The 27,657-nt window shown below is 39.4% G+C and overlaps 2 protein-coding genes and 2 long non-coding RNA genes across 4 annotated transcripts; 2 read left to right on the top strand and 2 right to left on the bottom strand.

Annotated features, from left to right (window-relative positions):
• Positions 1-1,535: 1,535 nt before the first annotated feature.
• On the bottom strand, positions 1,536-2,527 carry LOC113471168. The gene is made up of 2 exons (XR_003393970.1): positions 2,343-2,527; positions 1,536-2,171 (listed from the first exon to the last, which is right to left on the bottom strand). It is a non-coding gene; the product is annotated as an uncharacterized LOC113471168 (long non-coding RNA).
• Positions 2,528-2,973: 446 nt separating this feature from the next.
• LOC103518244 (TATA element modulatory factor-like) lies at positions 2,974-27,649 on the bottom strand. Its single transcript, XM_026830115.1, has 8 exons — positions 27,588-27,649; positions 26,333-26,527; positions 25,796-25,995; positions 25,130-25,322; positions 24,747-24,915; positions 10,250-10,372; positions 3,711-3,821; positions 2,974-3,204 (listed from the first exon to the last, which is right to left on the bottom strand). Exons 2-8 carry the CDS (start codon positions 26,491-26,493, stop codon positions 2,974-2,976), a joined length of 1,188 nt encoding a protein of 395 aa, XP_026685916.1. The 5' UTR covers positions 26,494-26,527; positions 27,588-27,649.
• Positions 4,455-5,067, top strand: LOC113471170. Its single transcript, XR_003393972.1, has 2 exons — positions 4,455-4,587; positions 4,926-5,067. It is a non-coding gene; the product is annotated as an uncharacterized LOC113471170 (long non-coding RNA).
• Positions 13,528-17,071, top strand: LOC103518240. Its single transcript, XM_008483301.3, has 2 exons — positions 13,528-16,276; positions 16,462-17,071. The coding sequence occupies exons 1-2, from the start codon at positions 14,111-14,113 to the stop codon at positions 16,525-16,527; spliced, it is 2,232 nt and encodes a 743-aa protein (XP_008481523.1). The 5' UTR covers positions 13,528-14,110; the 3' UTR covers positions 16,528-17,071.
• Positions 27,650-27,657: the final 8 nt, after the last annotated feature.

Raw genomic sequence — 27,657 nt, 5'->3', positions numbered from 1 at the left:
AAAAAAAAAAAAAAAAAAAAAAAAAAAAAAAAACTATTTTCCGATGATATTTCAACCAGCTCCTCAGAACATAATGTAGGTAAGATCACCCTTTTAGAGGTACGAACCACACGCAAACGTTACTCAGCAAAGTTTAAACTAGCAAAAATTGACCAGAGATCCTCAGGCTAAAGACCGATTTATAGAGATTTTTGCAAAAAAAAAAAAAAAAAAAAAAAAAATCCGATGATATTTCAACACATAATGTAGGTACCCAAAAGATCACCCTTTTAGAGGTACGAACCACACGCAAACGTTGCTCAGCAAAGTTTAAACTAGCAAAAATTGACCAGAGATCCTCAGGCTAAAGACCGATTTATAGAGATTTTTGTTCAGCTTTACCAAAGAGAAATAAGTCTATCCAAGCTTTCCCGTAGGTAAGCACTTTCTTTGCAAATAGAATATGCATAGATTCTGATATTATTTTTTATTGTTATCTGGGCGAGAACTTCCCGGAAATATTCGCCATATTTCGCAATGGTACAAGTCTTGGTCCACTTTGGCTAACTAAACAAAAATGAACTACTTTGTTTGCTGAAGAGTTCAAAACTTCAAACCACATATTGTATTCTCATGTTGCATTTTCCCACATTTTCTCAATTCTGTCTGAGAAGTATGCTGTGTCATTTTGGCAAGCTAAACTTTGGGTACCTCATCAATAAATTTTTTTGATTGTTTCTGTATATTTTCCCTCACAGATACCAAACTCTCAACACACACCTGGTGGTTACTCCGCACACTTGCCATTCACCAAACACTACTTGATGAAAACTCGAGCCACATTTACCAACAAATAGAATCCCTTGCTACCAACTTGATTCAAGACAAATCCTCACTCCTGTCAAATAACCCGGAGTTGAAACTTCAGCTCCAAGTGGAATCACTTCGATCCCCCGAGCTCCCCAAAGTTAAGTAACGTTGAGTGTGGCTAGCATCTGGACGGGTGACCGTCGCGGAAGAAAGTCCAAACCAATTTACACTCTACAGAGTTTACATTTAGAGCCGAAACGAAAAAGAATAAGAAGCACAAAACATTGAAAAGAGACACGCAGGTGTTAGAAGTTAATATACTTTTAGGTCCGAGACTACAACTTTACTATGATTACCATTCGGAAAAAATCGGATAACACTCACGACAAGTGGGCCTAACTGAGTTTTTGGGTATTTGATGATTTACTCACGTACTTTGATCTTATACTCGAACATTTGGAGAAGCAAATGGATATGGATACCCAGTTTTCAGTAACCCAAAGTTTAAATCAGAAAAAGTGTGTCGTCTCGGGCTTTACGGTAGGTAACGCATTATGTATAGCAGTGTTTCCCAACCTGGGCGATGGAGATTTTCAAAATAAGAAGCACAAAACATTGAAAAGAGACACGCAGGTGTTAGAAGTTAATATACTTTTAGGTCCGAGACTACAACTTTACTATGATTGCCATTCGGAAAAAATCGGATTTCAGTAACCCAAAGTTTAAATCAGAAAAAGTGTGTCGTCTCGGGCCTTACGGTAGGTAACACATTATGTATAGGACTGACGAGAAACGTAGAAAACAACAAATATAAAATTCAAGGAATGTGATTTCTTCCTTTCCGTGCCGTGTGAATGGTTGGTTTGATCATTAATAGATACGTATTTTAAATTCAATCTAAGTGGTGGACTTTGGATCTGAAGGTTGGTAGTCCGAGTATTCATAAAACTCATTGAAATGTATAATTCGGGGACCGACATTTGTGACAAGCTCATTGGATGTTGGACGCCAGTGATTACACAAGGCCAGTAGCTGGGCTGTCATCTCGCGTAATCCAGCCATAGAGTCTTCACTCTTCAGGTTAGATTGAAAGTCAGACTGTAAAACCAGGCATTCATCTTATCTGGGTAATCTAATTTGTCATCATAAGAGCCACAATATGTCCTGCCTCTGAACGAAGATGGGTCACAGAATTACGTCAGAGTAGAGTAGGAACATGAGAAATATCACAAGAACAGAATATGGTAAAGGGTAGGGAGATAGGACAGGGTATTGTAGAAGGTAGGCAGCGAGGACAGGGTATGACAGGAAGGTGGAGACTGAGAAGGAACAAGGAAAGGGAAAGGTCAGCCACTCTCGTCTTTTTTCAACAGTTGGTCAATCTGAAATTAGAACAAAGAAAATTCAAATAGGTAAAAATAGAGTAGGGGAAATAATCCAAGATCGAACCACAGGACACAATTTATTCCGAAAATAAAGATATTAGTTTCCCAGATACACATCCGGAAACCAACCGTGTGCAACGTTGCGCAACATTTTTTCAGCTGTCTCACCTGAGCTTTGTACATCTCCTTCACATCCTGCAGATCCATCCTGAGCTCCTGACACTCTTCCAGTTTCTCCCCGTACATCTGTAGAAGGGCATCATATTGGCCCTGCAGCTCACTGTGTCCGGTCATAGCGCGCTCTAACTCTTCCAATCTTGCCGATAGAGAGGTGACGGTGTCTGTCAACGAGACCCACTGTGTCCGGTCATAGCGCGCTCTAACTCTTCCAATCTTGCCGATAGAGAGGTGACGGTGTCTGTCAACGAGACCCGCTCGAGCTCACGACGAGACAGCTCCCACTGCAGGTGCTGCACCTCGGTGTCTTTCAGCTTCACCTGAGAAATCAATGTATATATTTGCAGATTTGTCTGACGACAGGTTTCAACGCCACCTTCTACAACTTTCACGGTCTTGAGCATATCTTTTCATCTCTTCATAGCTTCTTCTTTCAAAATAAATTAAAAAATTCCTCATATTCACGAGATATTTCGGGGTAAAAAAAAGACTAGAAACTCGTGATGTGTAAAAATTCCTGAACACAACCGATAAATTTCTATTATGGCCTAAAAATTCCTTAATTTCAGGCGAGAAATTCCTCAACACAGAAAAGAAATTCTGATATTTTTTTTAAATACAGTCAATAATTTCCTAACGTCCTGAGCTCCTGACACTCTTCCAGTTTCTCCCCGTACATCTGTAGAAGGGCATCATATTGGCCCTGCAGCTCACTGTGTCCGGTCATGGCGCGCTCTAACTCTTCCAATCTTGCCGATAGAGAGGTGACGGTGTCTGTCAACGAGACTCGCTCGAGCTCGCGACGAGACAGCTCCCACTGCAGGTGCTGCACCTCGGTGTCTTTCAGCTTCACCTGAAAAATCAATGTATATATTTGTAGATTTGTCTGACGACAGGTTTCAACGCCACCTTCTACAACTTTCACGGTCTTGAGCATGTCTTTTCATCTCTTCATAGCTTCTTCTTTCAAAATAAATTAAGAAATCCCTCATATTCACGAGATATTTCGGGGTAAAAAAAGACTAGAAACTCGTGATGTGTAAAAATTCCTGAACACAACCGATAAATTTCTTATAATGGCCTAAAAATTTCTTAATTTCAGCCGAGAAATTCCTCAACACAGAAAAGAAATTCTGATATTTTAAAAAAAAAAAATACAGTCAATAATTTCCTATAACATGAATACAATCCACATTAAAGTGAACAAGCGAGGTGGCATAAAAGTCTCAAAAAACTTCATGTTAATAGAGTAAATAGAGCTGCTCCACAAATCTGTGTAGTTTCCGAGTGAAGTAGTTTATTTTTATTTTATTTATTATTATTATTTTTAAATAGCGCCGTAGGCGATTTTCTATATACCTGAGATTGAAGTGATTCTATGAGGGAGGTTGAGCCACCTTGCCGTAGAGAATCGTACACGGATTTATTGAGAGAGGTAGGATGGGAGTGGGTGTGATCCCCATCTTCACTCTGAAACAATAAATAAATAATAATATTTATAAAATAGATATGTTAGTCTAGAACCAGATGATTTTCAGGTAAGTGGGATAGTTTGTAATAATATCAACACTATTCAGATTGATCTATGGAAGAGGAAAATGACTTTGAAGAATTTTGACAGAGGGGACTGTTCCCTCTGTCATATGTACACGGATTTATTGAGAGAGGTAGGATGGGAGTGGGTGTGATCCCCATCTTCACTCTGAAACAATAAATAAATAAATAATAATATTAATAATACCTATTTATAAAATTTCGTAAACGTAAGTGCCCCCTTACGTAGGTAATAGAAAGTAAAACAAAATAATCCCATCAGTCGTGAAATATCCGTACGCTCTGAAATACCGTACATATTCGCGCATGCGCAAAGAGTATTTTCTGATAACGAAAGATAAACAAAAAATGTCAACAAAAACACGTTTCCGAACTTTCCGATTTCAATGAATGAAAATTTAATAATAATAATATTTATAAAATTTCGTAAACGTAAGTGCCCCCTTACGTAGGTAATAGAAAGTAAAACAAAAAAAATCCCATCAGTCGTGAAATATCCGTACGCTCTGAAATACCGTACATATTCGCGCATGCGCAAAGAGGATTTTCTGATAACGAAAGATAAACAAAAAATGTCAACAAAAACACGTTTCCGAGTTTCCGAACTTTCCGATTTCAATGAATGAAAATCGATTAAAAACGTTGTGAATTTGTGATAATAAATAATAAGGTATAGTTCCATGTAAGTAATGTGTAATTTGTGTACTCAATTAAAAAGATATTAAAAGATAGGGCAGAAAAAATTTGATCACATGATGTAGGGATAAGGATATTCTAAGATCCTGCTTTCCTAGAAGTTTACGTTACAATGGTACAAAGTAAAAAGATATTAAAAGATAGGGCAGAAAAAATTTGATCACATGATGTAAGGATAAGGATATTCTAAGATCCTGCTTTCCTAGAAGTTTACGTTACAATGGTACACAAGTTGGTCAAAATGGACACAGTAACTTGTTTTAAGCTTAAGTCCACAGGCCACTTAGATCCTATAGTGAATTCAAATTATACCTTCACTTACAGATATAACAATGATTGATAAAAACAATGACACCCCACCATCCATTCAAACCTATGAGTTGGACCTCCTCAAATTTGAAAAACAAAGTCAACATGGGAAAGTGTCGGAGATATTAAATGGAAACTTTGACCAATATCTGAGGGATTGTGTTAGTGAAGTCTCAAGAAATGACATGAAATTGGCAACATTGTTCGTCTTAAGTTAAACTTAAGTTTATCTTTAGATTTCATACATACGGGGGTAAGATCCTGCTTTCCTAGAAGTTTACGTTACAATGGTCCACAGGTTGGTCAAAATGGACACAGTAACTTGTTTTAAGCTTAAGTCCACAGGCCACTTAGATCCTTTAGTGAATTCAAATTATACCTTCACTTACAGATATGACAATGATTGATAAAAACAATGACACCCCACAATCCATTCAAACCTATGAGTTGGACCTCCTCAAATTTGAAAAACAAAGTCAACATGGGAAAGTGTCAGAGATATTAAACGGAAACTTTGACCAATATCTGAGGGATTGTGTTGGTGAAAATCTTGCTCAGTGGGTAGTCAACAACAATGTTGAAGAGTTCAATAAAGCTCTAAATGAGAAAAATGAAAGTGAACAACTTGAAACATTACACCCCACCATCCATTCAAACCTATGAGTTGGACCTCCTCAAATTTGAAAAACAAAGTCAACATGGGAAAGTGTCGGAGATATTAAACGGAAACTTTGACCAATATCTGAGGGATTGTGTTGGTGAAAATCTTGCTCAGTGGGTAGTCAACAACAATGTTGAAGAGTTCAATAAAGCTCTAAATGAGAAAAATGAAAGTGAACAACTTGAAACATTGATGATAGGTAAGTAAAGTTCTGCTAAACATCCTCAGAAACATTTCTAAAATTAACCTATGCCTAAATTAATAAAAACCTGAGAAAAATAATAGCAATTTAAAATAACAGGGTAAGCACTTCACTAAAGTTGAATTGCACTTGAAACATTGATGATAGGTAAGTAAAGTTCTGCTAAACATCCTCAGAAACATTTCTAAAATTAACCTATGCCTAAATTAATAAAAACTTGAGAAAAATAATAGCAATTTAAAATAAGCACTTCACTAAAGTTGAATTGCAAATTTACTAATTGCACAACTTTGCAAGACTGTGGGTTTAGAGATACTTTTATATCTCATCCTAACAGTTTACATCAATGAGGCAGGAAGATAGAATGGTTCAGTTTTATCTTCCTGCCTTGCTTTGTGCCATTAAAAAACACTAATATTTTATGTACTTATTTCAGGCATATCAAGTTTGTATGCTTTCATCCAAGAGAATTGGACTGGACCACGTAAGAGTAAGAACTCAGAGAATCAACCATCATGTAATCTTGCTCAGTGGGTAGTCAACAACAATGTTGAAGAGTTCAATAAAGCTCTAAATGAGAAAAATGAAAGTGAACAACTTGAAACATTAATGATAGGTAAGTAAAGTTCTGCTAAACATTCTCAGAAACATTTCTAAAATTAACCTATGCCTAAATTAATAAAAACTTGAGAAAAATAATAGCAATTTAAAATAACAGGGTAAGCACTTCACTAAAGTTGAATTGCAAATTTACTAATTGCACAACTTTGCATCTTTGCAAGACTGTGAGTTTAGAGATACTTTTATATCTCATCCTAACAGTTTACATCAATGAGGCAAGAAGATAAAATGGTTCAGTTTTATCTTCCTGCCTTGTTTTGTGCCATTAAAAAACACTAATATTTTATGTACTTATTTCAGGCATATCAAGTTTGTATGCTTTCATCCAAGAGAATTGGACTGGACCACGCAAGAGTAAGAACTCAGAGAATCAACTATCATGTCGTACTTATTTCAGGCATATCAAGTTTGTATGCTTTCATCCAAGAGAATTGGACTGGACCACGTAAGAGTAAGAACTCAGAGAATCAACTATCATGTCTTGACATTATACATGTTGATGATAAAACAGCATCCACCATGTTATGTGTAGATAGTGTTGAATTTTCCACCATACCTCGTCAACCTAAACTTCTACTTGTGGCTAAGTTTGTTCTATCTGGCAATTGTAAGTACAAAAAAGGAGCCTGTCTGACTGTTTGTTTTCGGTAAACCTTGGTTCACTTTGGTTAACTCTATCCTAATTCTAATCAGAAATCGAAAATTTGAAAAGGAAAAAAATTAAAGGAGCCTGTCTGACTGTTTGTTTTCGGTAAACCTTGGTTCACTTTGGTTAACTCTATCCTAATTCTAATCAGAAATCGAAAATTTTAAAAGGAAAAAGATATATGGAGTCGGCTAGGCTATGCAGCTCTGCAGTGTGAGGAGTTCAAGGATGTAGCATGCTCTGCATACAACAGATATGTTAGTCGAGAATCAGATGATTTTCAGGTAAGTGGGATAGTTTGTAATAATATCAACACTATTCAGATTGATCTATGGAAGAGGAAAATGACTTTGAAGAATTTTGACAGAGGGGACTGTTCCCTCTGTCATATGGTCCAGAAATCTAAGAGATGAAGACAGGATAGGAGAAAGCCAGCCGAAAACGAACCTTATTATTTGAAAATTTGCCTCGAAAGGTCTTATCGTTCTGAAATCGAAGATAGAAGGAAGACAGGATAGGACCCCTCAGGATAAACTCCGCCCCGGGCGGGAATTGGACCCGCGACCTAGCGCTTAAAAGGCAGTGACACTACCCTCCAAACGAACTAGGCTGACTAGTATGAGAAAACCCTTATGGTTTTAAACCCACAAAATACACAAGACCTTGTTTAGACTGCTGGGGTAAAGGGACTTTAGAGTCTCATTCGAGCAGGATAAACAAGGTATATTTAATTCAATTCTATTATTCTAAAAGTTAGCACCCTAAAAGTCTGATCCATTATGTGTTTCAGGGATGGAACAACCTGGCCCGAGCCTACTTGGATAGGGGAGAGAAGACCCGCGCCTACAACGCACTAGTAGAGGCAGTGCGCACCAGTAACATGGACAACTGGAAAGTCATTGAGAATCTCATGCGCGTCGCAGTGGACGTGGGACAGTTTGAATGCGCACTGCGCAGCTACAGGTAATAACAGTGTCATGTGGATGCAAGGAAGTACCTAATTTAACTGCTATTGCCAATTTTTCGTGAAGTTGTAAAGCTATTCTTTTCCTAATATATCAATAATTATAATTTGTCCATTATGTGTTTCAGGGATGGAACAACCTAGCCCGAGCCTACTTGGATAGGGGAGAGAAGACCCGCGCCTACAACGCACTAGTAGAAGCAGTGCGCACCAGTAACATGGACAACTGGAAAGTCATTGAGAATCTCATGCGCGTCGCAGTAGACGTGGGACAGTTTGAATGCGCGCTGCGCAGCTACAGGTAATATAACAGTGACTCACTGCGCAGCTACAGGTAATGAGTTTGGTTGTTGCTATTTACAACGCACTAGTAGAAGCGGTGCGCATCAGTAACATGAACAACTGGAAAGTCATTGAGAATCTCTTGCGCGTCGCAGTGGACGTGGGACAGTTTGAACGCGCACTGCGCAGCTACAGGTAATAACAGTGTCATGTGGATGCAAGGAAGTAATTTAACTGCTATTGCCAATTTTTTTCTCATGCGCGTCGCAGTGGACGTGGGACAGTTTGAATGCGCACTGCGCAGCTACAGGTAATAACAGTGTCATGTGGATGCAAGGAAGGAATTTAACTGCTATTGCCAATTTTTCGTGAAGTTGTAAAAGCTATTCTTTTCCTAATATATCAATAATTATAATTTCTCCATCCAGAAATATCAATAATTATGATATCTATCTAGAATTTTTTGATGGCAACGGTAGACTTTGTGTCTGGAGGCTGGTGGCTCAAGTCCAAGGTAAGTAATAAAATTTCATCGAGCTTTATGACGTGGCGTGGGGACTTACATTTGTGTTGAGCATTTATGCATTATGTTATGTTTACACAGAAGTAAAAATTACATTTCTTTACTGAGGACTAGTTTGAGCAAGGAACAACCAGCGTGTAGGGAGAGATTGGAGCATTTCTTCCTGATATCTATACCTAGTGGTAAGTGCCTTTTAAACGAACCAAGTGAGTTTCGAGTTTTAAAGAAAAGATTTTGCATTCTGTTCAAATTCAAACTAATGCACTGCCTTGAAGTAATGGCACGCTTTGACTAGGCAGAGCATAGCATCTAAAAAACCAGTTTGTGTAAGTTTGTCTCACCATAACATGTTTTAAACTAAAAGGAAGTTACTTATGTAGATTTTAGATTTGATTGAACCTTCGAGGGAAAAAAACCAGTTTGTGTAAGTTTGTCTCACCATAACATGTTTTAAACTAAAAGGAAGTTACTTATGTAGATTTTAGATTTGATTGAACCCTCGAGGGAGTTAGGACAGAAGCCCTTGTTTGTATGGGTCAGATTTTACAACTAAATTTTGAGAGTTTTGAGTTCCGATGAACTTGAAACTTGGTACATTTGTGTGTGTAGCTTAGATAACTAAGGAGTGTCAAGTTATGCTGTGTGTTTTTTTTTTTCTTTCTTTCTTTCTTTCTTCTTTTTTTCCGCTTGTGGTTCTCGAGATAGAGCGATCAGTGTGTGAAATGTGAATGAGTGAATGGATCTTGTTCTTATTGGGGAGGGGGAGGATGAGGAGACGAGGAGAGTGAGGGAGTGTTTGAGCCGGGTAGAGGCCTTGTTGAGTGAGAACTGAATGGAGGAGATGAACCTGCCTCGGTGGCGCAGTGGTCAAGATGCTCGCCTGGTAAACAGGAGGGCGTGGGTTCAATCCCAGCCGAGGCATGGAATTTTATCCTCATTTATTTGAGAATTTGACAACAAAATGATGGAGCTCTAAGGCTAAGGGTTACGGGGTAGAGAACGCCTCCGGTGTTATTTGGATGTTAGTGAGTTCAAAATAAACTGTACAAAAATAAATGTTATTTTAACAACCACCGTCCTACAATTCTCTTTAAAAAAAAAAATCTATGAAACAATTGCTAGGTACATTAGACTCCCATGTTGTAGCATATGCCCATCTCATATTATGCCTTTTAGTTTTATCAGATTGGCCAGAAGAGACAAAATACTTTCTAATTTTCCCCTCTGTGACACAAGCACTTGCTTTTACGGATAAATACCATCTCGTGGGCACACCATTTCTGCAAATTTCATGTTATGTTCTATATAACATGGAACTATATATATACCTAACATAATTAATCAATGAAAATATAAAAATTTGACCCGATGACATTATTTTCCTTCCTATAGGATAAGGAAAGTAAAAATAGAATAATTAAATAAAATCAAGAGACTTACCGGAGGGAAAACACTGTCGGAGAGAGAGCCAGGTCGTCCTAGACTAAGTGGGGAGGATCGCTGTGAGTGAGAGAGTAGTCCGGGGGGTGTTGCGCTGTTATCCCGGGAGTCTATCACTGCCACCTGAACAATCAAAAGTTAACAGATAGGTATAGACGTATTTTATTATGCTACTCTTTTATTATTTCTTGGGTGGGGGCAGGAGGAAGGAAGTATTTTTGGTATTGGTAAAGGTAGGGCCATCGGCTATAATAAATGCCCTTGGTCACTGCGACCTGGTTAGATCTTTTGTGACATTCCCTTTATTTTTCTAGAAGAGCCCTAGACTTCTTACGAAGGCCAGGGTTCTTTTAGGACTGATTTCTTTAGGTGTTATAATCATCCTTGAGAAGTATATCAGTCGTTTGTGAGAGGCAACACCATATTCACAAATGATGTGTTTTATAAAAATTTGACCCGATGACATTATTTTCCTTCCTATAGGATAAGGAAAGTAAAAATAGAATAATTAAATAAAATCAAGAGACTTAATTACCGGAGGGAAAACACTGTCGGAGAGAGAGCCAGGTCGTCCTAGACTAAGTGGGGAGGATCGCTGTGAGTGAGAGAGTAGTCCGGGGGGTGTTGCGCTGTTATCCCGGGAGTCTGTCACTGCCACCTGAACAATCAAAAGTTAACAGATAGGTATAGACGTGTTTTATTATGCTACTCTTTTATTATTTCTTGGGTGGGGGCGGGAGGAAGGAAGTAACACAAAATCGAGTTATGGAGCGGCCATCGGCTATAATAAACGCCCTTGGTCACTGCGACCTGGTTAGATCTTTTGTGACATTCCCTTTATTTTTCTAGAAGAGCCCTAGACTTCTTACGAAGGCCAGGGTTCTTTTAGGACTGATTTCTTTGACTTCTTTAGGTGTTATAATCATCCTTGAGAAGTATATCAGTCGTTTGTGAGAGGCAACACCACATTCACATATGATGTGTTCCGCCGTTTCTGGTGCCTCTTTGCATAGACGGCAGGTAGGTGTCTCAGCTATACCCATTTTGTTTAGGTGGTAATTGAGGCTGCAATGTCCTGTGTAGAGGCCTGTAATTGACCTCAAGTCCTCTTTGCTAAGACAGAGCATTTCTTTTGCTCTTTTGGGCGAATGAGTAATAAACTTTTTCGCTTGTCTATGAGGAAGGAAGTAACACAAGATCGAGTTCAAAGGAGGGATGTAATATGGTCAGCACGGGATTCACACATGTCCCTAAGAACCCATCGGAGTGAGTGATTATTGTTATTCCACCAAGGAGATTCCGCTTTGGACGTCCATACTTGGTGCCACAGGCCACTTGTGTGTTTTCAATCGTTATCTGAAAGAGGGCCTCTGACTCCAAGAATTAAAGAGTCAGTCTCTCATGTTAAGGGAGATGTTTTAATACATGGGTTTCGATGGTTACAACACACAACACCATGTAATATGCATACTCCGTGGATCAAATGGAACACTCCTACCCAAAATCATTGAAGGAAGAATAGAAGGGAAACGATCAATTTTTTTTCATACTTTATATGATTCCTTACACACGGGCTCGGGACAGAAAAATTTTCATTTTTATTTTTATTATTATTTTTTTTTCAAATACGTATTTCGCAAATGTAATAGAAATTCGTGTGATGTTCACTCCAGATTTTTTTTTTTTTACTCAACATTCTATTTTTTGAAAATTAAAGTCAGATAAAAATAATTAATATTTTCATCAGGACAATAACGATTAAAAAGGATTTTAAATAATTTTTAAATATTCACGATTATTTAAAAACAATTTTATTCTATTATTTCTTTAATGTTTATTTTGATATAATACAGGATAGAGCAAAGTGGCGAGAAATGATTGAAGAAATATAGAGCTACCTTCTCCAATAGAAGACGCAACCTATGAATGAATGAATGAATATGCTTTGGCAGCCAGGGTGTTGAAGTTGAAAATTCATATCTCCTTAGTTGAATAAAAAAAAATCACATACGGCTCAATTCCCTCAGACAGAAAAAACAAGCTGGGTCCGTCCCTCCGGGAATTTTTTAGCCCCTAGTTTATTCGATCGTGATTAAAGAAAATCAGTACCTATATACCTACCTAATTTGTTTAATATTCAGTTTATTATTATGATTTTTTGATTTTACTTTCATGTAATGATTTAAAATCAAGACCAGAGCCCGTTCTCCCTTTATTCCCAATATACGCATTTATTGGCCTTTCTCGGCGTAGCTTAACATAGGTAACGCTAAAACCGGTCTTAAATGATCGGCTGAAGTGTTATCTAAAACTTTCTCGCTTTGAGTTCATAGGTCGTCGCGACAAATTTCGAGATCAGAGCTCATTTGTGTGAGAAAATGTGAAAAAAATCCCCCAAAAACCAGTTTTTTTGGATTTTTGGAGTGACAGAGTGACAGACACCGAAGCGAATACAATAGTCCGTCCCTTATACCTTTTTATTACTATTGTAATAATAAAGGAAGGACGGACTAAAAATATAGATCAATAAAATAACCATGTATTCTCCTGGATCTCGCAAGTATCTCTTGGGAGCCCGAGCCAAGATGTAGGTACTGATTTTCACGATAGTGAAGCAAAAATTGATTAAATTCATCTACCTATATAGTATTAATTTAAAGAAAAAACAAACTTTATTAAAAGAAATAAAACAAAAACGCATCTAGTTACAACTCAAAATCAAATGATAAATGACCAAAAATTCAAGGTAGGTAGATAGGTATAGGGGTCAGATGGTCACCACCCAGGTACTAACCACGCGCAACGTTACCTAATTTCAGTGATCTGTGGGAAACTGAAACTGGTAATTCAACATGCTATAATTCCAAATGAAAATACTCGTTTTGACAAATCCCGGGTAAAATTACAGTGTTGCCAACGAGTACCACACGCTTAGCATCATCTTAGGTAAAACCGGTCTTACCACTCTTACCCCTTATCGGACTTGTTTATAAATTATAAATACCATTCTATTTTGAACGGGCTTAGAACGTGCTTACCTCTGAGTACGTTTTTTCCCAAGTGCATTCTCAGAATGATCTGAAAAACTTGTTTATAAATACGGGTGTGAGAGAGACAGATTTCAAGAATGGGTCACTTCGACTTATTTGTTTTTTATAGACTTAGCGTGCAAGGCGAGTGCAGTGACCACTACGCCATGGGAGCTGACTCCCTTGAACTTTAGGCCAAAATGGACCCCGTTCAGTGTAGGGAGCGTGCAAGGCGAGTGCAGTGACCACTACGCCATGGGAGCTGACTCCCTTGAACTTTAGGCCAAAATGGACCCCGTTCAGTGTAGGGACCCCAAATGAGGAATTTGCGACGTTTTTTGATGCAACTTTGAATCTTTGTCAAATTTCATCAAAATTGGACCAGGCAATCACGAGTTATAGCGGAACAATTAAACAAACATTTATCATTTATCAAAACCAAATGCAAACGGTCGAGTTAAAAAGTTAAAATATTACCTATGTGCTGCCTCTTCGAGCACAGAGGGGCATAATAAAATACGACTAGTTTCACCGACACGAGCGAAAATAACTCAAAGTAGGTACCTACATATAATGTTGTTGGTTGTTGGAAATGATGAGATCTACCTTCCCTGAGCCGTTTTCAGGGTTTTTCTGGCACAACCTCTCTGTAAGTCTGTATAGTTATCTATGGCAAATACCTTTCAGGCCAATAAGTTTATACCTATAGAAAAATTATCGATGCGAGTTTCTTTATAACATAAAAAATATACCTACCTCACTTTTAATCACAATTTAAAATTCATGCCTAACACAAAAATCCAAATTAAAGCACTCGTTGACACAGAAGAGAATGGAAGCAGTTCATATACAATGTCCTGTCATGAAACTGAGGAGATTGGAAGTGTGTCCAGTATGTCATATGTCACCTTGTCAGTGTGGAAGAGGTCCATTAAAAAGAAAATCTGAAATTTTAAAAAAATCGAAAAAATCACATACGAGTTATGTTCCTAAAATCTGTAAGCGGACTAAGAAGAAAACTGCATTCTATAAGAACATATGGGACTCTGATCCGAGTGAAAAATGTAGTAAAATTATTTGTCAGTCTCTTCCCAAGCACAGTGATGATATGAATTTGTATACTCAGGAGCTCATTAATTTCTGTTGGCTTTTACTTACACCTGACACTCTAAATCGTATTAGAGTTTTGCTACATAACGATCACGGCTTTTCTTATGGTGAAGCAGATGATTACATCGAGAGGAAACAGACCAATGTGTTGAATGACTTACGTTTGATGGCAATCTGTGGCAAGGTAACTCCTCTTGGTTGTAATTTGTTGAATTTTCTAGTTGAAAGAAAAACCGAATGTTCTCATAGAATACAGAACGATGTTCTGGATATATTGAACTGTTTTCCAATACATCGAAATTCAAAAATGAAGAAATCGAATCTTTTTCCGGTACCAAGTCGAATTTTGTCAAACGGTTTGTCTCAATCATTTCAATTGCAAAGCATTTTTCAGAAACTTGTGAAGGATATTCAACTTGAAAGTAAAAGGTTAATGAAATGTTCTACCTATTATGAGGAAAATAACAATCGAACTTCAACTCACAAAATGTTCATCCCTTGGCAGATAAGTACAGAAAAACACACCATGTGTAAAGAAAAATTGTTTTATGAACCCATTTGTACGTGCGTGTGTAGTTATTTGGGACAAAAATGCTCTACTCTAAGAGAATATAATAACTGCATTTGCTGCATCAAAAAAATGATGGCAAGACATCACAAGTCTACCGACGTTCAAGTAAAGTCACCACCAAGTTGTAAAGATATAGTTGACATGTATAAACTTGTCAAACACATATTAAACATTATCCGATATGACAATGATTCGGCTATGGATAGAGTATCTAATAAATATCTAAATCAATGTAGGACTATAATTAAGAGTGGTTCGAATTCAAACTATGCCATTATTACGTCATGTTGTGAACCTCAATTACATGTAATGAAAGATCAATGGACAGAAATTTCGCCAAGTATTTTGGAGGCTAAAGATGTTCAAACCGTTCTTGAACCTCAAAAGCAATTGAGAAGTCAGTCAATACAAACTGAATACAAAGGGAAACACACGAACGTGCAGACAGGGTCTTCTCACTCAATCCATTCATTTCTAAGGAATTGTTTAGATAATAAAACCCAGAGTCTTGATAAAGACATTGAGCACCATACTGATATTCATAACACTCGTAGCAACGATGACGAGTTATCATTTTTGAAAAACCTTTTTGATTTACAATTTGAAAATGCATCACAAAAATCTGAAAAAGGCGGAGAATACCCAGGAAAAGGTGCAGAAGAAACAGCTCCTAGTGTGGATTATATTAAAAATATTCTTGTGAAATCCTCAATATTTTCTATTGACATTACGGATAAAAACAACGAATCTGCTGCAGTAAAAATAACATCCGATGATAAATATTCGAGTTCTATAACTTGTGGAGAGGCAAGAGGAGAGACAGATTTCGAGAGTACTTCCAGTCATCAATATTTTGAAGCAAGAGACCCGTCGAAAACATGGCTTCACGCCACAGCCAATAACAACAGTCAACAATATTTTAAAGCGAGAGACAACTTTGAAGATGAAAATCAAAGAACATCAATTTTTATAAATAAAAAACCCTCTCAAAACATGGAGGATGACATGAAAAGTTCAAGTTACCATACTCCCCCTCGCGATAGTGATCACGTCAAGTTCAATATCGATTTTAACAAAGATGAGCTTTTAAGTCGTATTTTTGAACTCACTGATGATGACAATCATACTTTCGTAACCCAATCTGATGTCACCTGTAGTCCATATGGGTCTTTATCGCCCAAAGAATCTTTATATAATGATGCCTTAGATATATCAAAGGACAATAATTATTTCGATGACGACATCTTCCAATCTTTCAAGTCAGCTTTTTGTGACACAGAACTCACAGCGGCGCAACATGGAGAAACATCTTTTCACATAAAGCGAAATCTAGAAATATCGGAAATCCCATACAATGTCAGAGTCAAAGAGTCAAAAGATTAGAACCTATGTACCGACCTAGTTGGATAGTATTAGTAAACATAAATTTTGATAATGAAGAAGATTTTTTTTTCATTCTAAGGTTTGATAAGGGAAACTATAACAACTAACAACGGATTCACATAAAGCGAAATCTAGAAATATCGGAAATCCCATACAATGTCAGAGTCAAAGAGTCAAAAGATTAGAACCTATGTACCGACCTGGTTGGATAGTATTAGTAAACATAAATTTTGATAATGAAGAAGATTTTTTTTTCATTTTAAGGTTTGATAAGGGAAACTATAACAACTAACAACGGCGTTTTTATTATCCCGAAATAGAAGAAGAAAAGACAGGATAGGAGAAAATCAGGCCTTCCAAGGTCGCATGGTGAATCTCGAAGGAAGAGGTTGTGTTTAAATAGTGTGCTCTATTATTTTTTCGAAGTGTAAGAAATAGTTACAGTGTTAAGTTGGTGGGCGGCTGAGGAAAAGTGTTCCGATGTCGTCCCCAGACGACGCTATGGAAGTAGGTACAGGAACGAACTCGGACACCTCTAACTCAGGTGGAGTAGTGACTACAGGAGAGACCCCTAATAATGACAAGAGGAAGATGGAAGGTAAGAGGAAGATGGAAGAATCTCCTAGAATGGAACTGAAAGAAAGTCAAATACCTAGGACTAATGAGACTCATTGAAGATTTGGAAAAGAAAGTTCAAGAACTGTCAGCACTAACAGGAAAACACGAAAATACAAAAGTCGAAATAAAACAAGCTTCAAAATGCCTGAACATACTGGCCTACAGACTCTCAATAAAGAAAGGCGAACTATATGAGCTCTATGAAGAAAAAATAAAAGAGAAACAGATGAGAATAGAAAGCAGTCCCAAACCGCCTCGGGCTCAAAACTGTGCTGCGTGTGGGAAGAAAATTGCCGAAGAAGAGGAAAAAATAAAGAAGACCTGGACAAATTAGGATCAATTCTTGATGTAGATGAGTTCATTGAAAAAGCAGTACCGCTTTGTTTGGAGGAATGGAAGGACGAGTTCTACCAGGAGGTTACTATCAAAAAAGGGGTGGTAGAGAGCATGAAAGGGAAGATGGTGGTGTTCATCGGTGAAGGAGACGAGTCATCTCCACTGGTGGGAATCATCATCTAAGGAAGATACCTTGTTCTTATAATATAAGATTTCATTTTTGTTTACAAAATACACGTGCAGTTTTTCGATGCGCATGAAATTTAAAACTGATTCTGATTGGTTGATTCAATAATTCAATTTGAGATCCTTCTTTCCCTTCGCAAAGACTGGTCAAACGAGTTTTGGCAAAGGTCAAGCTTGAGATTCTTCTTAGAACTAGAAAGAACGTTTTTAGGTAGAAAAACCAGTTTATAAATACCGAATTATTGCAATCCTGTGCTCAGCACTTGCTCGACTGCAAAGGACATCCTTATATTTGTTCATAAATACGGGTGTAGTAGAAAAACCAGTTTATAAATACCGAATTATTGCAATCCTGTGCTCAGCACTTGCTCAACTGCAAAGGATATCCTTATATTTGTTCAATAAATACCGAATTATTGCAATCCTGTGCTCAGCACTTGCTCAACTGCAAAGGATATCCTTATATTTGTTCATAAATACGGGTGTTAGTGTTTTTCATTTTCCTACATTGAGTTCTATTTTATTAATCTGGCACCATTGATGAACCTTATTAAAAAATAGAAAATCTCAATTTCCAGACAAACCGTTGCAAAATTTTTACCGGCCAGCCGGGTTTTAAATAGCTCTCAATGAGCAGAACAGACCTGTGAAACCCGGTTGTCTTTATCCCATACCGTTTTCCGGAAAACTCCGGAAAACCCTATTGAAAATGGAAAATCTCAATTTCCAGACAAACCGTTGCAAAATTTTTACCGACCAGCCCGGTTTTAAATAGCTCTCAATGAGCAGAACAAACCTGTGAAACCCGTTTGTCTTTATCCAATACCGTTTTCCAGAAAACTCCGGAAAACTACGGAAAACCTTATTGAAAAATGGAAAATCTTAATTTCCATACAAACCTTTGCAAATTTTTTACCGGCCAGCCCGGTTTTAGATAGCTCTTGATAAGAAGAAAAATCCCGTGAAAACCGGTTGTCTTTATCCCATTCCATTTTCCGGAAAACTCCGGAAAACCCTTTTGGAAAATGAAAAATCTCAATTTCCAACCGGTTGTCTTTATCCCATTCCGTTTTCCGGAAAACTCCGGAAAACCCTTTTGGAAAATGAAAAATCTCAATTTCCAGACAAACCGTTGCAAAAATTTTACCGGCCAGCCCGGTTTTAGATAGCTCATGATAAGAAGAAAAATCCTGTGTAATCCGTTTGTCTCTATCCCATACCGTTTACCGGAAAACCCATTGGAAATATGAAAAATCTCAATTTCCAGACAAACCGTTGCAAAAATTTTACCGGCCAGCCCGGTTTTAAATAGCTCTCAATGAGCAGAAAAAACCTGTGAAATTGGTCGGTCTTTATCCCAAACCGTTTTCCGGACAACTCCGGAACCAGACAAACCGTTGCAAAATTTTTACCGGCCAGCCCGGTTTTAAATAGCTCTCAATGAGCAGAACAAACCTGTGAAATTGGTCGGTCTTTATCCCAAACCGTTTTCCGGATAACTCCGGAAAACCTTATTGAAAAATGGAAAATCTCAATTTCCAGACAAACTTTACCGGCCAGCCCGGTTTTAGATAGCTCTTGATAAGAAGAAAAATCCCGTGAAAACCGGTTGTCATTATCCCATTCCGTTTTCCGGAAAACTCCGGAAAACCCTTTTGGAAAATGAAAAATTTCAATTTCCAGACGAACCGTTGCAAAACCGGTTGTCTTTATCCCATTCCGTTTTCCGGAAAACTCCGGAAAACCCTTTTGGAAAATGAAAAATCTCAATTTCCAGACAAACCGTTCCAGACAAGGCCAGCCCGGTTTTAAATAGCTCTCAATGAGCAGAACAAACCTGTGAAAACCGTTTGTCTTTATCCCAAACCGTTTTCCGGAGAACTCCGGAAAACCTTATTAAAAAATAGAAAATCTCAATTTCCAGACAAACCGTTGCAAAATTTTTACCGGCCAGCGCGGTTTTAAATAGCATTCACAGCCTCGATTTGAGTCCTCTCTACTTCTTCCTAAAATGGAGAAGAAAATCGCAAAGTAAGGTAAAGTTATTATTATTTTAAAGCAATCTTCGTGGCCGAGTGGTTATCACACGAGCGATGGTAAAAAAAAAACTTAAGTCCTGAATAGCGGCCGAACCGTACATTTCTCGAGGTTCGTCCCAAGGAGGCTTTTGATCTACATTTTATAAAGAATTCACAGCCTCGATTTGAGTCCTCTCTACTTCTTCCTAAAATGGAGAAGAAAATCGCAAAGTAAGGTAAAGTTATTATTATTTTAAACTTTTTAAAGCAATCTTCGTGGCCGAGTGGTTATCACACGAGCGATGAAAAAAAAACTTGAGTTCTGATTAGCGGCCGAACCGTACATTTCTCGAGGTTCGTCCCAAGGAGACTTTTGATATACATTTTATAAAGAACCTTTCTGTAAAGTTTTAATGACTTGAGCCGAAACCAAAGTCCTGAGAAGAGTAAACTTTTTCGAGCTTTTTCAAAACTAAAATCTAGAATAGCGACTGAACTGTACATTTCTCGAGGTTCGTCCCGAAGAGACATTTGATCTATATTTTATGAAGAACCTCTCTGCAAAGTTTGATTGACATGGGCCGAAAACCAAGGTCCTGAGAAGAGTGAACTTTTTCGAGCTTTTTCAAACTAAAGTCCTGATTAACGGCCGAGCCGTACATTTCTCGAGGTTCGGCCCAAGGAGACTTTTGATCTAAAAAGTGACTTCTAAGAAGAAAGAACCGAATGTTAACATAGTTGATTTACACAGGCCAGTATTTCTGTAACTCTGGATTATCGAAGCTTTCTGTGATAAGAGCTTCGAAGCTCTCTGTGATTGCTAATTCTATCGTTCCTTTAACACCGCCAATGATTCTTAGACGCTGCTCATTTAAAGTAGTCACTCACATGTGCTCACGAGGCTAAGTTAGTTTCAACGGTCTATGGTTGCCGTTGTGCACACGCACTTTTGTTTTAAAAGGTTGATTCGATATTTTGTGAAGTTGTAAAAGCTATTCTTTTCCTAATATATCAATAATTATAATTTCTCCATCCAGAAATATCAATAATTATGATATCTATCTAGAATTTTTTGATGGCAACGGTAGACTTTGTGTCTGGAGGCTGGTGGCTCAAGTCCAAGGTAAGTAATAAAATTTCATCGAGCTTTATGACGTGGCGTGTGGACTTACATTTGTGTTGAGCATTTAAGCATTATGTTATGTTTACACAGAAGTAAAAATTCCATTTCTTTCCTGCAAAATAAAATTCTAATTTACAAACTCCATTCTTTTCCCCTCCACAGCCATCTCCTCGACATCAAACCCAAACACTTCGACGGCCAGGTGCTCGCCATTCTCGTGTCGGCCATCTTGGAGAACCTCTCCGCCGACGCAGCATTTAGACAGAAGTAAAAATTCCATTTCTTTCCTGCAAAATAAAATTCTAATTTACAAACTCCATTCTTTCCCCCTCCACAGTCATCTCCTCGACATCAAACCCAAACACCTTCGACGGCCAGGTGCTCGCCATTCTCGTGTCGGCCATCTTGGAGAACCTCTCCGCCGACGGCACGGACACCATATCCCACGCCCGCTCTCTACACACCAACGCACTTCGCCTGTTCGGCCGCCTCTCGAGCGAAATCCTAAACGAGTGCGAACTCTGGTATCTGTACGCCCAACTAAACCAAGCGCGGGAAAACGCCTCCTGCGCACAGGAGCTGCGCAGAACGCTGAAGTTCGTCACGCACGCGCATGCGTGTTGTCTTCGCGACGAGAATAGTTCGAAAACCGCCGCGGGGCGCGCCCGGATCGGCGAGATTTGTCGGATGTTGTGTGACGTCACAGTTGAGTTGGGTAAGGTAGCGCCGCCGGTTTTGGATAGGAGGCAGGTGCTGTTTTCGAGCAAGTTGACCTTGAGATCGTCCCTGGTGACCTTGGAGAGGAATGGGGAGGGGGAGGATGAGGAGACGAGGAGAGTGAGGGAGTGTTTGAGCCGGGTAGAGGCCTTGTTGAGTGAGAACTGAATGGAGGAGGTGAACCTGCCTCAGTGGCGCAGTGGTCAAGACGCTCGCCTGGTAAACAGGAGGGCGTGGGTTCAATCCCAGCCGAGGCATGGAATTTTATCCTCATTTATTTAGCAAGTTGACCTTGAGATCGTCCCTGGTGACCTTGGAGAGGAATAGGGAGGGGGAGGATGAGGAGACGAGGAGAGTGAGGGAGTGTTTGAGCCGGGTAGAGGCCTTGTTGAGTGAGAACTGAATGGAGGAGGTGAAACTACGTCAGGAGCTCCAAGCGGAGGTGAATATGGAGGTGGAGAGGCGACACAAAGTGGAGAGATCCCTGGAACACCTCCGCGAGAGTCTGCTCTCCAATGAACATCAACATACACAGTGAGTCTTCTTCTTCGCCTTTTCCCGAGACGACGGAGCAATGCGAGATTCTCCTGACGAAGCTTCTCTTCCCGTCTGCAAATAAGAGGAAGTGTTGAGAATTAAGGGGGGCTAAGTGGGAGAAGATAAAAGAGAATGTTGAATTTTGAGTAAGACTCTTTTTTTTGTCCTTTTGTCAATACTCACTGTGCAGTCTGTCTGGGGGACGTTAAACAGGGAGTAGACCAGCCTGAATTTCCCTTGCAAAAGAAATAGCAAGGTTGAGTGCGAAGGGCATCCACTCGTAAAATTTGTAACCAAAACCAAATGGCAGACCAAGGCAATCACCCTAACCCTAGTTAGAGCTGATTGAGAGGCTGCCGAAAAAATCCGACCCCGTCTGTACACGGGAAAAGGCGAAGAAGAAGACTCACTGTGTATGTTGATGTTCATTGGAGAGCAGACTCTCGCGGAGGTGTTCCAGGGATCTCTCCACTTCTAACCCTAGTTAGGGCTGATTGAGAGGCTGCCGAAAAAATCCGACCCCGTCTGTACACTAGAAAAGGCGAAGAAGAAGACTCACTGTGTATGTTGATGTTCATTGGAGAGCAGACTCTCGCGGAGGTGTTCCAGGGATCTCTCCACTTTGTGTCGCCTCTCCACCTCCATATTCACCTCCGCTTGGAGCTCCTGACGTAGTTTCACCTCCACACTTGTTTCACTTTCCGCCAGACGTCTCTCCATCTCCATCAGAGCTGTTTTCCGATTCTGAAGCTCCCTGGGGACGAAATGGACAAAAAAGATGTTATGTACTTGTTAAAAATTAGTTCAACAAAGCTGAGAAGTGAAGAAGCCCCAGAAGAATGAAGAAAGGCCCAGAACTCGTAAACATTGTCAAATGTCGCAAATTTTGATACTTAGGTCACATAATGAGAAACACCATAGATAGCAGGGGAAAGTAAACGGAAAAAGAAGAATTTCCTGGTTGGCCAACCTGAGAACATGGTTCAACAAGAGCTCAGCAGAGCTGTTCCGGATAGCAACCAACAAAGTCAGAATAGTCATGATGATCACCTACATCCGGAACTGCTTTGTAAGCGACTAAGCGCTAGGTCGCGGGATTGATTCCCGCCCAGGGTGGATTTTATCCGGAACGGATAATGTTCGTTCTCGGGACGGCTGACTTTCTCCCATACTGTCTCAGTCCTCCTGTCTACGATTTCGAGACGATAAGACCTCCCTTGTTGCAGTTCCTTCTATTAGACCTCTTTTTTTAAATAAATTTAAGTAAAAATAAAAACAAGTTTTTTTTTCGAAGTTTTAGATGTTTAGAGGTTTGATGGAGGATGAGAGAGGAAGTCTTATCGTGTCGAAATTGAAGAGAGAGCAGGATAGGAGAAAGCCAGCCGTTCCGAGAACAAATTTTAACTATTTAGGATACAGTTAAATTCGGTGTTTTGGAACTTACTTCTGTGATTCGACCAGAGTTGACGTGAGAGAGTCTAATTGTTGCTGTAGTGATGTGACGTCACGTTCCAGTCTAGCGTTGGTTTTGGTAAGTTGATTCACAGCCTCGATTTGAGTCCTCTCTACTTCTTCCTAAAATGGAGAAGAAAATCGCAAAGTAAGGTAAAGTTATTATTATTTTAAAGCAATCTTCGGCAATCCCTAATGAATTAAGGAATATTGAAAAAATAAAATAAAATGAAGAAGGAAATACAAAAATATTATTTAGAAAACAACAATGAAATATAGAATCAAGACAGAAGCAAGAATTTTAATGAAAAGAATCATTCAAACCGTTCCTGAAAAGTACCATTGGGGGTACTTATATAGGAACAAAAGGAAGATGTTTTTTTTACCTCTTTACTGGACGCCATCTCACTGAAGCTGGTCTCCAGAGACGACGTACTCTTCAACATCAGATTCATAGCTGTCGTAATGGTCTGCGTACTCTCCGACATACTCTGGTAGCTGTCGTCGCCCTCTCCATCTCCGTCCACCTCCAGACTGTCCTCTTCCTCTTCCTTCTCGTCTCCGGACCGGATCACCTCCACGCTTTCGGATGAGCGGCTGAAATTTTAGAAAAAAAAATGAACCGATTGCAATACTTTCTCACTAGGTCCAATATACGTATTCATACTAAGTAGAATACTCAAGCAACCCCTTTGAAGTTTTACTGAGTGTTTCCAGAAAGGACTTAATGCTTAAAAAAAAAAAAAAAAAAAGGTCCAGTATACGGGTATAGGTTCTCGGGTAAGAAAGTTGAACTTTTTCGCTTGTCTATGAGGAAGGAAGTAACACAAGATCGAGTTCAATGGAGGGATGTAATATGGTCAGCACGGGATTCACACATGTCCCTAAGAACCCATCGGAGTGAGTGATGATTATTATTATTCCACCAAGGAGATTCCGCTTTGGACGTCCATACTTGGTGCCACAGGCCACTTGTGTGTTTTCAATCGTTATCTGAAAGAGGGTCTCTGACTCCAAGAATTAAAGAGTCAGTCTCTCACTCATGTTAAGGGAGATGTTTTAATACATGGGTTTCGGTGGTTAAACACCATGTAATATGCTTTGGCAGCCAGGGTGTTGAAGTTGAAAATTCATATCTCCTTGGTTGAATCCAAAAAAATCACATACGGCTCAATTCCCCCAGACAGAAAAAAAACTGGCATGTAATGTTAATGTACCTGCCTCGGTGGTGTAGTGGTCAAGGCGCTCGCCTGGTAAACAGGAGGGTGTGGGTTCAATCCCAGCCGAGGTATGGAATTTTATCCTCAATATAATTTGAGAATTTGACCACAATAATAGTAGTAGCCTACTGCTGGAGTAAAGGGACTTTTCAGTCCTATGCGAGCAGTATAAATAAGCACTATTACTATTATTATACCTGTTGATATCCCTGCATTTGATCTTGTAGCGACACAGCCCGTCGCCTTTCACTCTCGAGAGCGGCCCTCTCTACACTGAGTTGCTGCTCCAGGCCGATACAACAGCGACGACACTCGGCCGCTTCGTGTGTCAGCGACGTGATCTGAGCCTCCTTCACTCGGAGTATGCTGAGAATCAAAAGAGAAGAAATGAGAAGCCCAGTTCCAAAAGGGGACGGGTTTTTTTTAACGGTGCCAAAACTGGAATTTTGACCTTGATATAACTAATTAATGTCAACTTCGCCAGAAATACCATATAAACAACAGCTTTCCATAGATTTTTGCTTTTTTTTCAAGACCAAAAAAAAGGTTGATTCGATAGATAAAATGTGTTATGTTTTACCTTTCTTTCTCGCTATTTAGTTTCTCAATATCTTCATTCAGGGTTTGCAGTTGTTCCCGGAGTCGAATAACATCTCTATGCTCACTCTCTAGTTTGGATTCTAGCGCGGATATTTTACTCGACATGGATATGGTTTGTTCTTTGGAATGTCGCTCGATGTCTTTCACACTGGACAGACGTGACTGCAGCTCATCTAGAAGTGGTAAAGAAGAAATGAATAAAGAAATATAGGCCAATAACAAGTTTATAATGTTAATTGCTAAGATAATTTTTGAGTAGCCTACGTGGCCGAGTGGGTATCACACTAGGTTTGCACGCCGGAGGTCCCGGGTTCAATTACCGGCAGTGTCCAAGTTTTTTCGGCTCTGTGCTTGGAGTTCGGGGTGCACTCAGCCTTATGAGGACAATTGAGTAGCTACTTTAATCGAGTAGCAACCAGTTGCGGCATTACCAGTGTAAATTAATGATATGACTAGATGAAAATCGTAAAGGAGGCACTTAATGCTGTGGTACCCACAAATGTTGTGAAAAAGATCTCTGCTTTACCACAAAATATATTCATGGTTTGATTTGATAAATGAAACTAATTTGGGCTACTAACATTCAGAGTCATGTCCTCTATAAAGATATAAACAGCCTTAAAAATCCACTCTATTCACTACGTACTTATGGTTTGGTTCAGCCGTCTCTCCTGCTCCTCCCAAGCCTCACTGGCCAGGGCATGACTCGAACTCAGACTTTCAATTTGTTGAGCGAGCGGTTTGGTTGCGCTGATCATCGACTCTGACAGCTCTTCGTTCCTATGTTGTGCTTCCTCGAGACGACGGAGCAATGCGAGATTCTCCTGACGAAGCTTCTCTTCCCGTCTGCAAATAAGAGGAAGTGTTGAGAATTAAGGGGGGCTAAGTGGGAGAAGATAAAAGAGAATGTTGAATTTTGAGTAAGACTCTTTTTTTTTGTCTTTTTATCAATACTCACTGTGCAGTCTGGCTGGGGGACGTTAAACAGGGAGTAGACCAGCCTGAATTTCCCTTGCAAAAGAAATAGCAAGGTTGAGTGCGAAGGGCATCCACTTGTAAAATTTTACAGCCAAAACCAAATGGCAGCCCAAGGCAATCACCCTAGTTAGAGCTGATTGACAGGCTGCCGAAAAAAGTCGACCCCGTCTGTACACGGGAAAAGGCGAAGAAGAAGAAGACTCACTGTGTATGTTGATGTTCATTGGAGAGCAGACTCTCGCGGAGGTGTTCCAGGGATCTCTCCACTTTGTGTCGCCTCTCCACCTCCATATTCACCTCCGCTTGGAGCTCCTGACGTAGTTTCACCTCCACACTTGTTTCACTTTCCGCCAGACGTCTCTCCATCTCCACCAGAGCTGTTTTCCGATTCTGAAGCTCCCTGGGGACGAAATGGACAAGAAAGATATTATGTACTTGTTAAAAATTAGTTCAACTAAGCTGAAAAGTGAAGAAGACCCAGAAGAATGAAGAAAAGCCCAGAACTCGTAAACATTGTCAAATGTCGCAACCTTTGATACTTAGGTCACATAATGAGAAAACACCATAGATAGCAGGAGAAAGTAAACGAAAAAAGAAGAATTTCCTGGTTGGCCAACGTGAGAACATGGTTCAACAAGAGCTCAGCAGAACTGTTCCGGATAGCAACCAACAAAGTCAGAATAGCCATGATGATCACCTACATCCGGAACTGCTTTGTAAGCGCTAGGTCGCGGGATTGATTCCCGCCCAGGGTGGATTTTATCCTGAACGGATAATGTTCGTTCTCGGGACGGCTGACTTTCTCCCATACTGTCTCAGTCCTCCTCTCTACGATTTCGAGACGATAAGACCTCCCTCGTTGCAGTTCCTTCTATCAGACCTCTTTTTTTTTTAAATAAATTTAAAAATAAAAACAAGTTTTTTTTTCGAAGTTTTCGATGTTTAGAGGTTTGATGGAGGATGAAAGCGGAAGTCTTATCGTGTCGAAATTGAAGAGAGAGCAGGATAGGAGAAAGCCAGCCGTTCCGAGAACAAATTTTAACTATGTCAGAATAGCCATGATGATGACCTACATCCTACATCCGGAACTGCTTTGTAAGCGCTAGGTCGCGGGATTGATTCCCGCCCAGGGTGGATTTTATCCGGAATGGATAATGTTCGTTCTCGGGACGGCTGACTTTCTCCCATACTGTCTCAGTCCTTCTCTCTACGATTTCGAGACGATAAGACCTCCCTTGTTGCAGTTCCTTCTATCAAACCTCTTTTTTTAAATAAATTTAAAAATAAAAACAAGTTGTTTTTTTTTCGAAGTTTTAAATGTTTAGAGGTTTGATGGAGGATGAGAGCGGAAGTCTTATGGTGTCGAAATTGAAGAGAGAGCAGGATAGGAGAAAGCCAGCCGTTCCGAGAACAAATTTTAACTATTTAGGATACAGTAAATTCGGTGTTTTGGAACTTACTTCTGTGATTCGACCAGAGTTGACGTGAGAGAGTCTAATTGTTGCTGTAGTGATGTGACGTCACGGTAAT

The sequence above is a fragment of the Diaphorina citri genome, unplaced genomic scaffold (genome assembly GCF_000475195.1).
Source record: "Diaphorina citri unplaced genomic scaffold, Diaci psyllid genome assembly version 1.1 scaffold2129, whole genome shotgun sequence".
In the NCBI taxonomy this organism is placed as follows: domain Eukaryota; kingdom Metazoa; phylum Arthropoda; class Insecta; order Hemiptera; family Psyllidae; genus Diaphorina; species Diaphorina citri.
Note: the sequence above shows the minus strand (reverse complement) of the source record. Positions and strands in the feature narration are given on the sequence as shown.

Bases quoted from the DNA above. Each gene is read 5' to 3' on its own strand.
- LOC103518240 (XM_008483301.3), top strand. From the start codon at position 14,111: ATGGAAGCAGTTCATATACAATGTCCTGTCATGAAACTGAGGAGATTG. The intron at 16,277-16,461 runs ATAAAGCGAAAT...CAACGGATTCAC, and splicing joins ATGGAGAAACATCTTTTCAC to ATAAAGCGAAATCTAGAAAT.
- LOC103518244 (XM_026830115.1), bottom strand. From the start codon at position 26,493: ATGGAGAGACGTCTGGCGGAAAGTGAAACAAGTGTGGAGGTGAAACTA. The intron at 25,996-26,332 runs GTGAGTCTTCTT...TCTTATTTGCAG, and splicing joins AATGAACATCAACATACACA to ACGGGAAGAGAAGCTTCGTC. The intron at 24,916-25,129 runs GTAAAACATAAC...TTTGATTCTCAG, and splicing joins CTAAATAGCGAGAAAGAAAG to CATACTCCGAGTGAAGGAGG.